This window comes from Pelmatolapia mariae, linkage group LG14 (genome assembly GCF_036321145.2).
Source record: "Pelmatolapia mariae isolate MD_Pm_ZW linkage group LG14, Pm_UMD_F_2, whole genome shotgun sequence".
Classification (NCBI taxonomy): Eukaryota; Metazoa; Chordata; class Actinopteri; order Cichliformes; family Cichlidae; genus Pelmatolapia; species Pelmatolapia mariae.
Window position 1 is genome coordinate 40146154 of NC_086239.1, and position 15245 is coordinate 40161398.

General features: G+C 44.5%; 1 protein-coding gene across 1 annotated transcript; it reads right to left on the bottom strand.

The window, feature by feature from the left end:
* Positions 1–11362: 11362 nt before the first annotated feature.
* Positions 11363–12292, bottom strand: LOC134641486 (olfactory receptor 11A1-like). The gene has a single exon (XM_063493927.2). It carries the CDS (start codon positions 12290–12292, stop codon positions 11363–11365), a length of 930 nt encoding a protein of 309 aa, XP_063349997.2.
* Positions 12293–15245: the final 2953 nt, after the last annotated feature.

The following is a 15245-nucleotide window of genomic DNA, read 5'->3' on the forward strand; positions in this document are numbered from 1 at the left end:
GATCAACAGTTTGCTTCTTGGAACAATGAAAGTTAAACGATAATCACAGTTTTATTTAATAGAACTGCCGAACAAAAGCAGTTGTGAGTCTACTTACAGCATGTTACAGAAGTGAATTAGCATAAAATTGACTGACATGCAGACGTTCCTTCATTTAAACTCTTCAACCAGCTGATGTAATAGTCTGAGCTCATTGCCAACGGACACTAATTGTGTCTCACAGCTACTCTCAGCATGAGAACAACTTTTGCTGAAATACAAAAAACTGTAATTCTAAACTTTTTAACCTCTTAAGCCCCAAGCCTACCTGATCTCCTGCCTTTTGCCCCCGTATCATGGGGCGTTGGGGCTTAAGAGGTTAAAGGGTTTATATGTGGAGCTGTTATATTTCTATAACTGTTGATCTTTTGATTGCCTGATTTGTTTCAATGTGAATGCCAAAATGATATAGTTTAACATTCAGGACTGCCCATTCGCCATCTAGTCTGGATTTTTGTAATATAGCCCACTTTATACATGAATGCCTGTTATTCCATATGAATGACTTGAGCAGAGAGTCCACTTTTTTTCCAGTAGTCGACTGGGGGGGCTAAAGGAAACATTGAACTTATAAAATAAATTCTTGGTAATACATTCATTTTAACTACAGCGATCCGAGCTGGCACTGACGCATGTGTCCATCTATTAACATCCTTTTCTATCTTTTTTAAAATATCACAGTAGTTGTTCTTAACAATAGAGCCTCAGACATCACTATCTAAATACCTAAATAATTAACCTGTCCTACAATGTTTATATCTGGTGGGGTGTTGAGAGTGTTCCTGTCTAATTTGAGTAACATAAGAGCAGATTTCCCGAGGTTAATCTTAAAACCTGATAGCTTACCAAAAGTATCTATTAAGTTCAATAGTGTGGGTAAGGTCGACTGGATATCCGACATGTCGGATATCCGACAGGCGTCATCGGCATATAATGAAATAAGGTGTTTTGTACACCCTATAGGAACAGGGATAAAGGTGTTGTTTTGGCGTATTCACTGTGCTAAGGGTTCTATAAAAAGGTTAAAGGAGTGGGGAGAGTGGACATCCCTGTCTTGTCCCGTGAAATATACTAAATGTAGATGAGGGAATTCCACCAATACAGACACTGGCTGAAGGCTCGGTGTATAAAATGTTTATCATCTTAATAAATTTTGGGCCAAAGTTAAATTTTCTAATACTTTCTACAAAAACCTCCACTCCACTTTGTCAAATGCATTCTGGGCGTCCATAAAGAAAAGACCAATCAGAGATCGGGACCTACTAGATTCATCAATAATATGGCCTTAGTCATATTATGTTGTGAGAGGCTAACCTACCTTTCATGAAACCAGTTTGATCATTGTGAATCAGCTTACCCAACACGCTCACAAGGCGTACAGCTAGTACCTTAGCATATAATTTAATATCTGCATTTATTAAGGAAATAGGTCGATAGTTACTGCACTCCAGGGGATCCTTGCCTTAACAGCCTTTGGCAAGACTGTTATTAAGGTTGTATTAAGGTTTTTTTTTTTTTAATGGATCCTTATCAATGGCATACTTCACTGCCTCTAACCATAGTGGCTCCAATAGTTAAGATAAGATCACCTTTATTAGTCCCACACGTGAGAAATTTGTTTTGTTACAGCAGACAGTGGACAGTACAAAATTGCATCGCACAAATAAGTAAAACACTGGAATAGGATAAGAATAAGATACTGTACACAATAGATTAGAATAAAATAAAATAAAATACTATATACAACTGAGTATAATACAACATTGTCAGAAAAAGAATATTGCACTTAATGTTATTGCTATTGCACATGTGGAGTCTGACAGTAGCTGGAAGGAGACCTGCGACCCACATCGTGGGTGCCGCAGCCACTGAAGGAGCTGCTCAGTGCTGTCACAGTCTCATGCATGGGGTGGGAGATGTTGTCCAACAGGGATGACAGCTTAGCCACCATTCTCCTGTCACTCACCACCTCCACTGGGTCCAGAGGGCATCCTAGAACAGAGCTGGCCCTCTGGATCAGCCTGTTCAGTCTCTTCCTGTCCCCAGCAGAGATGTTGCCGCCCCAGCAGACCACACCGTAAAAGATGACTGAGGCCCCCACAGAGTCATAGAAGCTCTTCAGGAGTGGGCCCTTCACTCCAAAAGACCTAAGCTTCCTCTCCAGGTACAGCCTGCTCTGCCTTTTGCCAGCAATATGGACTAAGCTCTCGCAACAGTTATACAGGGATTGATGGACACCACATATTCCCAGCTGAATGTGGTTGTATCCTTTCTCCAACTCCATAAAACATGTAGACTGGTTGGGCAAACTCCCACACACCCTGAAATAACCTTTACAGAACAAAGAGCTTGTCCACTGTTCCATGACCAGGATGAAAACTCCATTGTCTGTCCTTCTTCCCAGTACCCTGCCATCGAAATTCCCAGGAGACTGAGGAGTGTGATGCCGCTGTAATTAGAGTACAACCTTATTCTTATTTGTTTGCAGTTCTACATATATATGCAGTGTTGGGAAGGTTACTTTTAAAATGTATTCCATTACAGAATACCGAATACATGCCCCAAAATGTATTCTGTAACGTATTCCGTTACGTTACTCAATGAGGGTAACGTATTCTGAATACTTTGGATTACTTAATATATTATCATGCTGTTTACAACTACGTGAATGTACTATTGCTGTGATTTATTACGGTTACTGAAGGTCCGCGGCTCCGAACCGTAGTAAAGGGACATCTGCCTCGTAGCTGAAAACTAGCTTTACTTTGTTGTGTGGGTCAACTTTGCTTGCCAGAGACAGAGAGAGGCGTTGAAAGGCTGCTCCAACGGAACTTATTTTTTCCGGAGGAAAACACGAACACAGTGTACAGTTGAGTCTTAATAGCTTACTTACAACTGGGCTCTCCAGGCACTCTTCTTGGCTGCAGTGGTTATTATTATATTTACATGCTTCCAGCTCCCGTTTTTGCTCCGTGACAGCTCGGACTTTTCCTTTCTCTCCCTCCCTCGCTCACAGACACATAACGTGTATGGTAGTCCATTCTCCCTGCAGCACGGACTACACTGCCCATGAGGCTACATTCTTTAGGGCCATGCCTGTAGCATTCTGCCTTTTAGCTTAGCACAACAACAACAACAAAAAAGCGCGCTGTCACCCAGGAAACACGCAGAGAGAGAGAGCGTCACCCTGTAACCATGGCAACCGTAACGCTGCCGCCTGGAACAACAGAGCGTAGCTGTCAAACAAACCCAAACAGTCCTGACCCGCGACAATATGAAACAGGAAAGTACCGCCGTGTAATCCATTTATTTCAACAAAGTAACTGTATTCTGAATACCACCTTTTTAAACGGTAACTGTAACGGAATACATTTACTCATATTTTGTATTCTAAATACGTAACGGCGGTACATGTATTCCGTTACTCCCCAACACTGTATATATGACAGGTAAGCTCAATGTCCTGCATCACTTTGGAACCACGGTTGAAATTATGTGATCTGTTTAGCTCTTTTACAGTCTTCCTGATTTAACACAACCTTCTCCATGGCCATGTCGGGGCAGCATGAGTACGAGCAACTTTTTTTGGCCGATGCCCGTGATGCCGCCCTCACCACGATGCCGCCCTGGGCAACCGCCCATGTCGCCCGTATCAAAAACCGCTACTGCATGGAAGACATTATAAATTATCATGTTTATGCAAAACTGGAGTCAGAGGGAAACAAGATTAATCAGAGAGTGAATCTCGGAAGGTCCGATGTATTTGCAGGAGACTTTTTTAGATTTGGCACAGATGAGTACAAACCAGGTTGATAGCCAGTCCTTCTGCCGGGACTGTAGACAGCACCTGGGTTGGTACCTGAGGGATGACTCAAATGGAGAGAGGCCTGTGGAAAAAGATGTCAAGATGTTATGGCTATACTCTACCCAAGCCAACTGTGTGTGCCACATGGCTTGGTTGGGGCAGGCAGTACAGCATAAGGCAGCTTCCAGCTCCTGGTTGGTACATTCTGCTTGGCCGTTAATCTGTGGGTCGAAGCTAGAGGACAGACTATCCTTAACGCTAAGGATGGAGCAGAATTCATGCCAAACCTGAGATGTGAACTGTGCTCCCTGGTCAGACACGATGTCCAATAGGATGCCATGTAACGAAACACATGGTCCACGAGGAGGTGGGTTGTCTCAAGAGTAAAGAGGAAATTGGGCAGAGCGACAAAATGAGGAGCTTTAGAAAAGTGGTCAATGATCCTGTGAAGGGAGGCAGGTCAAGGGCAAAGTTGAGTGCTTTGTGGGATCAGGGGCCCCCCAGAGGGGGCAGAGATCTTAGTATTCCTGTGGGAGGTCAGTTAGAGGACTTGTTCTGGGTGCAGACATCTTTTACGAGGGATGCCCACCAGAAAAAACATGGATGGATGCAAAAAGTGCAATTGATAGCTGGATGGCATGTGAATTTTACCATGTGTGCCTAGTGAATTACCTTCGCCTTGACTGAAGTGACTGAAGTCATAGAGGTGACCAGGGGGACTGTTGCCAGGATCAGGCTCCATTGGTGGGCTTTGTGAATGGCCGACTCAATCTCCCAAGATTGTTGGCGCTCTCTCCCAAAGAGAGTGACAACCACGCAGGACGGAGTCAGGATTGTAGACTGCATGAGCAGCAGAGAATTGATGAGCGAGTGCATCTGGTTTTGACGTTTGGAAAGCCAGGCCTGTATGTGATGGTAAAATTAAAGCCGGTAAAAAACAAAGTCAAACCTCTTTGCTGAGCGTTGAGTCTCTTCACCTTTTGGAGGTATGCAAGGTTCCAACCACTGCCTCCATTCCTTGAGGGTAAGCTTGATTGCCAGCAACTCCTGATCTCTGACATCATAATTCTGCTCTGCAGGGAAGAGAAAGACACGCACAGATGAGTAATACCTTCTTTATCTTGATACAAGATGACTCCCCGCCTGGAATCAGATGCATCCACCTCCACTATGAACTGTTCGATTAAGAAAGGAGGTGAAGCATTGTTTGTGGAGATCAGAGGATTGAGCCGCTGTGGTTCACTGGAACTGTATTTAAATCCTGGATGAATTTATAGTAAAAGTTAACAAAACCAAGGAAACATTACCACTGCTTGACTGCCCAGTCAATGACTGCTTGTATCTTAGTGGGGTCTGGTTTATGGTGTCCTTTTTCAATGATGTAGCTGAGCAAAGAAGCAGTGTAAACATGAAATTAACATTTTTCACCCTTTACAGACAGCTAGCTCTCCAAAAGCTGCTGCAGAACTAACCTCACGTGGTAGTGGGAAGATCGGGATATCATCCAGGTAGACAAGCACAAGCTCATTTATGAAATCCTGAAAGACGTCATTTACCAGGGCCTGAAAAACTAACGTGTGCGTTAGTTAGTCAGAAAGGTTTACCAGGTATTCGAAGTGTCTGAGATAGGTGTTGAAGGCTGTCTTCCAGTTGTCCCCCTCCCCAATCCTCACCAAGTTATAGTCATTACAGAAATCCAGTTTGCTGAAGATAGTTCCTCCCTGTAATAACTCAAAAGCAGAAGAGACGAGAGGCAAGGGATTGCCCACTATTCATTCATTGCATTGATTTTGTTCAGTTCCAAAAATCAATGCAAGGCTTGAGGGTCTTTCCTTTTTCTCCATAAAGAAGATGCACCTAGTGGAGAGGAAGATGGCTGAACAATACCTGCGGCTAGAGCACGATACATTTTTCCATAGTCTCGCGTTCATGCTTTGACAAACTGTAAAGTCTGAGGAGCACTAGGCAGGAAGTCTATTGTGCAATCATATGGCCGAAGTGGAGGAAGAGACAGCACGAGATGTTTTCTGGATGCTTCAGCTGGCTCATGATAAACAGGTGGGACTGATGAAAGCTCACCGGGTCTGGTTCGGAGAGTGTAGGATGTAAATTGTTCTGATGCAAGACAGCCTACAGCCTCATCATGAGAGATGATAGGCAGAAATCCTCTTTGTCGTTCAGGTCCCCTGCAATTAATGATGAGCAGTCTCCTTTGGCTGCACAGGGCGTGAGTCAATGAAATGGCATCAGTGGCCTCAGAATACGCGACTGATTCCTTGAGGGTATTGTTTTGAACCCGCCTGTAAAAGTGTTGTGCTGGCTACTCCAAGCACTATGTCTAGCTACTTACAGCTAATTTTTCTGTAGTCTGCGTTTTCTCTCGCTGAGCTAACCTCTTCAAAGACTGATGTTTGTATGGGTCCCGCTGAGGCCAATACTAAGCCATCTCTTCCTCCTGTGCCAGCTTCCAGGGTGAGGCTACCCGAGACCCAGTCCGCCTTAGCACCCGCACTAGTTCCACAGGTGGGGGTGGCTGGGGTTCAGTGGGTTCCTGCACCTATGCCAGGTTCCTGCACCTGTGCCAGGTCCCAGGGCGAGGGTAGCTGAGACCCAGTCCCCTTCTGCACCTGTAACTGTTGGGTTTGGGGAGGTTAGTATCCAACTAGTTGCTGTGCCTGCAAGTGCTGCAAAGCCCCAGCCAGAGCAACCAGAGCCTGTTGCGAGCCAAAGGTTTTTGTGTCATCTGGCCCAGCCATGTCTCAGTGAGAGGTCTTAGCGTCATTGGGTTCTGTACTTGCCAAGCCTGCCACACTGAGTCCTGCACATCATGTGCCTGCCAAGCCACATCCTTCACCATTTGCACCTGCCAAACTGTCTTCACCCAGGCCGCGGCCAGCCACCTGCCAAGCCATTCAAGGATCGTTGCCCAGGCTGCCGTTGACCACCTGCCAAGCTGCCTGAGGATACTTTGTCGCCATCGCCATCGTGGCATGGCGCCTGCCATTGTGTTTTGTTTTGGACTCCTCTGCCCCAGGATTTGACAATTAGTGATACTTTTTTTGCATTCTTTCTGAATTCAAAATCCTGCTCCTCACAGGATTTAAATAATCAGGCCTCATCTTATCTTAATGACCTTGTAGTACCATATCACCTCATTATAGCACTTCGCTCTCACACTGCAGGCTTACTTGTTGTTCCTAGAGTATGTATTATTGTAGGGTCTGCCTTACAATATAAACCGCCTTGAGGTGACTGTTGTTGTGATTTGGCGCTAAAATTGAATTGAACTGAATTGAATTGAATTTAAAAGTAGAATGGCAGGCAGAGCGTTCAGGTTTCAGGCCCCTTTTCTGTGGAACCAGCTTCCAGTTTGGATTGGGGAGACAGACACTATCTCCCGGCAGGCCACTCTCTCCGGTAAGACCACAGGTGGAGGCGTCTGCTTCTACATTAATAGTGGCTGGTCCACAGATGTGACAGTGATTGTTCAGCACTGCTCTTCCTCTCTGGAATATCTTTTTATTCACTGCAAACCGTTTTATTCTCTGCGGGAGTTTGCTTCATTCATTATGGCCGCTGTTTACATCCCGCCAGATGCGGATGTGCAGGTAGCTCAGTGCGCCCTCGCGGAGCAGATACTGCACATGGAGCGGACATACCTGTACTCTCTCATTATTGCTCTTGGGGACTTTAACAAAGCCAATCTGAGCCAGGAACTTCCCATATATAAACAGTATATTAAATGCCTGACCAGAGAGGAGAGGACATTGGACCACTGTTACAGCACGATTAGCAGGGCCTATCGCACGGTGCCCCGTGCTGCACTCGGACTTTCTGACCACATCATGATCCACCTGATCCCTGCGTACAAAGAGAGGCTGAAGCCCTCCAGACCTGTCGTGAGGACTCAAAAACTGTGTTTGGAATCTACAGACTGGGACACAATGAGGGCTGCTTCTAACAGCTTGGATGAGTTTACAGACACTGTCGCCTCCTATATCCACTTCTGCGAGGACAGCATTGTGCCATCACGCACCAGGGTGAGTTCTAACAATGACAAACCCTGGTTTACTCCTAAACTCAAAAAGCTGTGGCTGGAAAAGAGAAAGGCGTTCAGAAGCAGAGACAGGGACTGCTACAGAGAGGCCAAGTACAGGTTCAGTAAAGAAATGGACATTGTTAAACATCAGCAATGAGAAGATGCAGCAGCAGATCTCAGAGAATGACTCGGCCTCTGTGTGGAAAAGTTTTGGGAATATCACTAACTACAAGCCTAAAACCCCCTCTCCACTGCCGTTTTGATGAGCAATCAAGCAGACTTCACACCTTCACCAACAATAGAGACACCTTGAACACTCATCCCCCGGAAAGCCTCCAGCCCAGACGGTGTGTCTCCTGCCACTCTCAGACACTGTGCAAACGAGCTGGCCCCAGTTTTTATCTGGCATTTTCAACTCCTCACTGCAGCCATGTCATGTGCCTGCCTCCTTCAAGTCCATCATAGTCCCTGTCTCCAAGAAGCCAAGGATCACTGGACTGAATGACTACAGACCTGTGGCTCTGACATCTGTGGTCATGAAGTCATTTGAGCGCCTGGTTCTCTCCTACCTCAAGACCCTCACGGCCCCCCTCCTGGACCCCCTGCAGTTTGCATACAGAGCCAACAGGTCTGTAAACGATGCTATCAACATGGCGCTACACTTCATCCTGCAGCATCCCATCCCTCCCCAGGAACCTACGCCAGGATCCTGTTTGTGGACTTCAGCTCTGCCTTCAACACCATCCATCCAGACCATCTCCAAGGCAAGTTTTCCCAGAGGAATGTGCCTGATCCCATCTGCCCATGGACAGGAAGCAGCACGTGAGTCTGGGAAAGAATGCCTCGGACTCCCAGACCATCAGCACCGGCTCCCCTCAGGGCTGTGTTCTTTCTCCTCTGCTCTTCTCCCTGTACCGTAACTGCTGCACCTCCAACCACCAGTCTGTCAAGCTAATCAAGTTTGCAGATGACACCACCATTATCGGACTCATCTCGAACAGGGTTTAGTCTGCCTACAGGAGGGAGGTTGAACGTCTGGTGTCCTGGTGCAGCCACAACAACCTGGTGCTGAATGCCCAGAAGACAGTGGAGATTTTTGTGGACTTCAGGAAGCACACAGCCCCACTCCCCCCATCATCCTGACTGACACCCTCATCAGCACTGTGGATTCATTCTGCTTCCTGGGTAGCACCATCACCCAGGACCTCAAGTAGGAGCCCACCATCACCTCAGTCATAAAGAAGGCCCAGCAGAGGATGTACTTCCTGAGGCAGCTGAAGAAATTTAACCTGCCAACACGGACAATGATGCAGTTCTACACTGCAATCACCATCCTCACCTCCTCCATGCTGAGAAGGTGACTGGCTGCAGACTCCCATCTCTGCAGGACCTGTACACCTTCAGGACACTGGGGCGTGCAGCTCGGATCACAGCTGACCCTTCTCACCCTGGACACAGTCTGTTTGACCTGCTCCCCTCAGGCAGGAGGCTCCGGTCCATTCAAGCCAGAACCTCTCGCCATAAGAACAGTTTCTTCCCCTCTGCTGTTGGACTCATGAACAATAACCATATGACTGCTCCCACCACAAACACATGATTCTATACTCTGCATCTGTTCCATTTTTGCACTGATCATCACCTGCATTTATGTATATATCAATCTGCTCAGCACTTTTAATTTAAATTTTTATGTTTATTTAAGTGTTTGCTTCAGTATTTAGTGCGAAACATACTGTAAAACAATTTCCTAATATCAAAAATCTTCTCAATATTTGGCAATAAAACCCTTTCTGATTCTGATTCTGATTCTCTACTTTCCTTTTTGCTAAAGCATATAGTTTGGGTCTGGATCAGGTGACCCTGAATCCTCCCTTAGTTATGCTGCAATAGGCATAGGCTGCTGGGGGATTCCCATGATGCATTGAGTATTTCCTTTTCAGTCACCTTTCTCACTCAACATGTGTTAATAGACCTCTCTGCCTAATCATTCTTGTTATTAATCTCTGTCTCTCTTCCACAGCATGTCTTTATCCTGTCTTCCTTCTCTCACCCCAACCAATCACAGCAGATGGCCCCGCCCCTCCCTGAGCCTGGTTCTGTCAGAGGTTTTGTTGGATAGGTACACTCTTTAATGCTCTGCCATGCCTTTGCTGTTTGTTCGTGGGCCTCTTTGTCCAAGGTTTAGTCTTCAACAAATGAAACGCTCAGTTGGGTTAAGATCAGGTGACTGACTTGGCCATTCCAGAATATTCCACTTCTTTACTTTGATAAACTCCTGGGTTGCTTTGGCCATATGTTTTGGGTCATTGTTCATCTGTATTATGAAACACCGCCCAATCAGTCTAACTGCATTTAGCTGGATTTGAGCTTCTCCATACTTTATTCTTGCCATCATTCTGATAGAGGTTGATTTTGGTTTCAGCTGTCCAAAGAATGTTTTTCCAGATCTGTGCTGGCATTTTAAAATGTTTATTAGCAAAGTCCAGTCTAGCCTTTCGATTCTTGAGGCTTATGAATGGCTTGGATATTGATACAGCTATCTCCTGGAGAGCGTTGTTCACTTGGTTGGATGGTGTTTCTCTTCACCATGGAAATGTTTCTGCGAACATACACCACTGGTGTCTTCTGTGGACGTCCTGGTCTTTTTTCATTGCTGAGTTCACCAGTGCTTTCTTTCTTTTTCATGATGTATCAAACTGTAGATTTTGTCATTTCTACTATTGTAGAAGTGACCAAAAAAAAACCCAACCCAGATGTTTTCTTGTTTCACCTGCATGGAGAGCTCCTTTTGACCCCATGTTGTCTGTTCACAGCAAAATCTTTCAAATTCAAGCACGACACCACAAATTAACTCCAGGCCTTTTATCTGCTTAATTGATAAGGACAAGAACTGCCTGTTCATGAAATTGTCCAATAACTTAAGGTCCATTTAAAAAGACAGTGGCACATGTTAAGGAGCTGAAACTCTTAAACCTTTCATCCAGTTTTAATGTGGATACCCTCAAATGAAAGCTCAGAGTCTACAGATTATGTCCATGTCTATTATATTCAGTAATATAATGGACATGCATATTACTGAATTGGAATATGTTTCAATAAACAGGTAAATAAACAAAAGTTCTATCATTGTCCGGATATATACGGACCTAACTGTATCTTTGGCAATGGGAGGTGTGTAGTTGTTCCAATGACCTTTCCTGCCTTTCCAACCTGATCAACCTGAAACAAACCAGTAATGTAACATCACTCACTGTAACACTTCAAAATGAAACAGATTACCAGAGTTACTTTACCACATATAAAAACTCTTATTTGTAGCACACCTGCAGAGTTTTGCCTGGTTTTGTTTTGTTTTTTTAACTACGAAGACATCAAAGGTTTTACTGTGTTCAGTTCATGAAAACACAGAAATCTGTTCATACATTGAGATTTGCTGCAGTTAGTTTTACTAATAGCACAAATATAATAACAGTGTTGTTCTACATGTCAGCACAGAGTAGTTTTTTACAGGTGAGAGAGATTTTGGACAGGGTCAGTCCATACATTAAAGGGTTGAATACAGGTTGACATGTTAGAAAGTATAATGATAAAAATATTCTCAGCATGTTGGGTACACTGTTCATGTTAAACCTGCTCTGCAGAATTTCAAAAAAGCAGCCAAAGGAAAAGTTGAGCAGAGAAGCGAGGTGAGGAGTGCAGGTGCTGACAGCTTTCTGTCGCGTCTGTTTGGATCCAGAAAAACAGATTTTAAAGATCCTCATGTAGGTGTAGAGAATCAGAGATACAGGGCATAGGATCGTGAGAGAAGTGGCAATGAGTCCATAGATGTTATTGACTGTGGTGTCAGAACAGGCCAGTTTAACAATGGAGTAGTTGTCACAGTACACTTTGTTAATGATGTTCCCACACAGCTGCAGAGGGACAAGTAAGGACATCAGAACAACAATTGCAAGAAAAGGAGACAACCAACTTAGAGCAATAAGCATGGCCACCTTGCTTGATGTCATTCGCATATTATATTCCAAAGGATAACAAATAGCAAGATATCTGTCATAAGACATGACGGCTAAGCTGGCAAATTCTACAGAGCCATAAGAGTACACAGAGAAAACCTGCAGGAAGCACAGAGGAGCAGAAACAGTGTGAACATCAGAGAGGATCTGAAGCAGGAGGAACGGAAACAGCCCTGTACTACCATACAGCTCATTCACAAACAGGCTGCACAGAAACATGTACATAGGTTCACGTAAGCTTCTGCTCACACAGATAACCACAATCAGCAGGACATTGGCAGTAATGGTTAAAAAATATAAAGACATAACGATCACAAAAAATAAATATTTCAAATGCCCGCTGTCAAAATAGGCGCTGAACACGAAGAATGAACTCTGAGATGAGTTTACCGTCATCATCCTCTCCACTCAAAAAGCAAAGGTAATACTGTTTGCAGGATCCATATTATTAATCATCACATCACATAACCACAGGTTTTCAAAACAGTGAAACTCCAACAAAGCAACAGATATGAAACAGTTCGAGAAGAACTTCACTGACGATAATCCATCATGGTAAATGTCCAGCACTTACCATTCAACAGAGTGCTTAGGCAACATAGGTTATGACATTGTACTCAGAACCCTGAATCACTCCCTACTGAGCTAAAGTTCTGCTTCTGCTTCTTCACAAACTCTGTTCTGAAAACACGCCCACTGTGGCACACTGACCTCATCACTGAAAGAATGCCCCAAGTGTCAGGAAAAAAAATCCTTCATGAAAACACAGGTGGAAAAATTATCAGGTCGCTCAATCAAGAAAAAGTATAAACCAAGACAGGCTGATTTTCCAAATTCTGATTTTGTTCACTAATTTAACACTTTTAACATCACTTTTAAGCTGTGAGTGTTCACTTCACCTCCTCAGAGACTGCATATGATCACAAGAAATCAATGTGTAAACTACAAATCAATAAATAATTAAAACTAGATAAAACACATGTGAGACTAGGAAAAGTCAAACAATCAGCTGTACTCAGAAATAAAGGAACAAAAATGAATTCACACAGGCCACTGAAGATGTTTACATCACGACATTTGCATATTTATTGTACAGAAATTTTTTCGAAATGCTGCCATGAAAGAAAACTTGCCTTTACGTTTGGTCTGAACACGCCATTCAACCACAGTCACCTGACCTCTCCGCTGATGCTGTTTCACTATAACTTCAGTGTTTTTAATGAAGCCATGCAAAACACTCAGAACACATTAGAGCATCTCAAAGGAATCATTTTTACCATTTGTGATATCAGGATCATCTTCTAGCAGTGGATGGTGGTGGAAAAGCTGGTGCTTTGCAAAGGCAGGAAAGATGGCAGAGAAACTGGCATCCTGGTGCCGGAAAGGGTTTGTTGCTGCATCCTGTGGAGGAGGGAACAAAAAGAAGAAACTGGTGTGAGGAATCGTTACTGCTATGTTTGCAAATGACTGATATGGATACGAAGACTGGAAACATGGTGCCGGGAATGTGCACTGTTATATTTTGTGAAAGATGGATAGATGCAAGGAAACTGGCATCTCAGTAGGGAAAGCTTGCTGCTACATTTGTGAAAGGGGGATAGAGGGAAGAGAAACTGGCATCCCGGTGCCAGAAAGTTTTGCTTCTACAAATTGCAAAGGAGAGAAAAATAAAGTGGAAACCCGGTGACAATAAGATTTGTATTTTTGGGGCAAATGGTTGATGGCAGAAGCTGCCAATCCAGTGCCAGAAGACTGAGCTGCTGTATTTTGCAAAGGAAGATCAGGGAAGAAAGAACCTGGCATCCCAGTGCAAATAGTTTTCTTTTGCATTTGCAAATGAGGAATAGAGACAGAGAGCCTGACATCTTAGTGCCAAAAGGAATGTCTGCTGCTTAGCATATGTGGGCCAGATGTGCAGAAACTGGCAACCCAGTGGTAGAAAAACTTGCTTCTGCATTTTGCAAATGAGAAACTGGCATTCCGGTGTCAGGAAGTCTGCATATTGCAACCATGACATCCTAAAGGCAGAAGAGTTCCCTGCTGCTTTTTGTAATGATAGATGCAGAGAAGCTTGTTGCTGCATTTTCAAATGATGGATAGAGAAAGAATCTGGCATCCCTGTGCCTGAACGGTTCACTATGATGGACCAATGTAGAAAAACATGCGTACCAGTGGCACAAAATTTGCTGCTGCTGCATATGCAAAGGAGGGATAGAGAAAGAACCGGGTATCTCAGTGCCAGAAGGGTTCACATCTGCTTTTTCCAATGATAGGTGCAGAGAGACTGGCAACTCGGTGCCAAAAGCATGCTGCTTCATTTGTAGAAGATGAGCTTTTTTTTCCAATCTATACAGAGAAACTGGCAATTTGGTGATAGGAAGCTTGCTGCTGCATTTGTGAATGATGGATAGAGAAGGAGGGATAGAAAACATCGAAACTGGCATCCCGTGGCTAGCAGAGATAAACTAGAATGGAGGAGCAGCAGAGCATGGAACTAGCGACTGATGTCCAAGCTGCACATTAAATGGTGTTAGGAGGCAGGTGCACAGAACTGAGCTTGTCCCTGCTACCTGGCACTGACGAGTGGGTGGAGCTACAAAGTACGCAGTAGCTTTTGCTATTGGAGCTGCAATTTGCTTCTGCATGAAGAAGACGTTGGATTAACATTTGGTTAAGTAGGTTAAGAAGCAGTTGAAACCAGGCTACTCTGGAGACCTTACGTAAGCGTGGGTACAGCGTGGCTTCTGGGCCCTGTGCTGACATCCCTTGGCTTTTCGGCTGACTGGCCTGGCCATCGGGCCTTTTTCGGAGCAACGTGAGTGGAGCTGTGAGCTTTGCTGGTGGTTGATCTTGCTGAATTTCGTGGAGGTGGTGAGCAGCTGGAGTTACTTCATAACTGGATTTAGCAGAGAGAAGATGACTAGATGGAACAACGAAGCAGACTGGATTGTTGTGTGGCGAGAAAACTGCTCAAAAGTTTCCCTCGGTGGTCGGCCGCATCTCCCTGAAGCGCTGCCATGACCCTCATTGTGGTCGAGCTTCTTGGACTGCCTAAAGGGAAAGCGATGAAGCAAAGCTGAGCAAAGCAAATGGAAGGGCATGTTCTCGTCCGTACAAAAGGTGTACGGACGAGAACAAACAGCTTCCTGGGGGATCATATAGATAAGAACCGGAAGGCACGTGTTTGGAGGCGTGGTCTCACTCCTGAAATTCAGATACTTTATCTCCAATTCTGGTTCTTTTGATTCTGATTTATATTCATTATATTATTCCTGCTTCTCTTGTGTTCCCCATTTTTAATTAACTTGATTGTGACTACCTTCATAATTAGTCTTCTTAGTCTTCTCTG

What these genes read in the sequence shown, in the direction of transcription:
- LOC134641486 (XM_063493927.2), bottom strand. Translation starts at nt 12,292, where the DNA reads ATGACGGTAAACTCATCTCAGAGTTCATTCTTCGTGTTCAGCGCCTAT.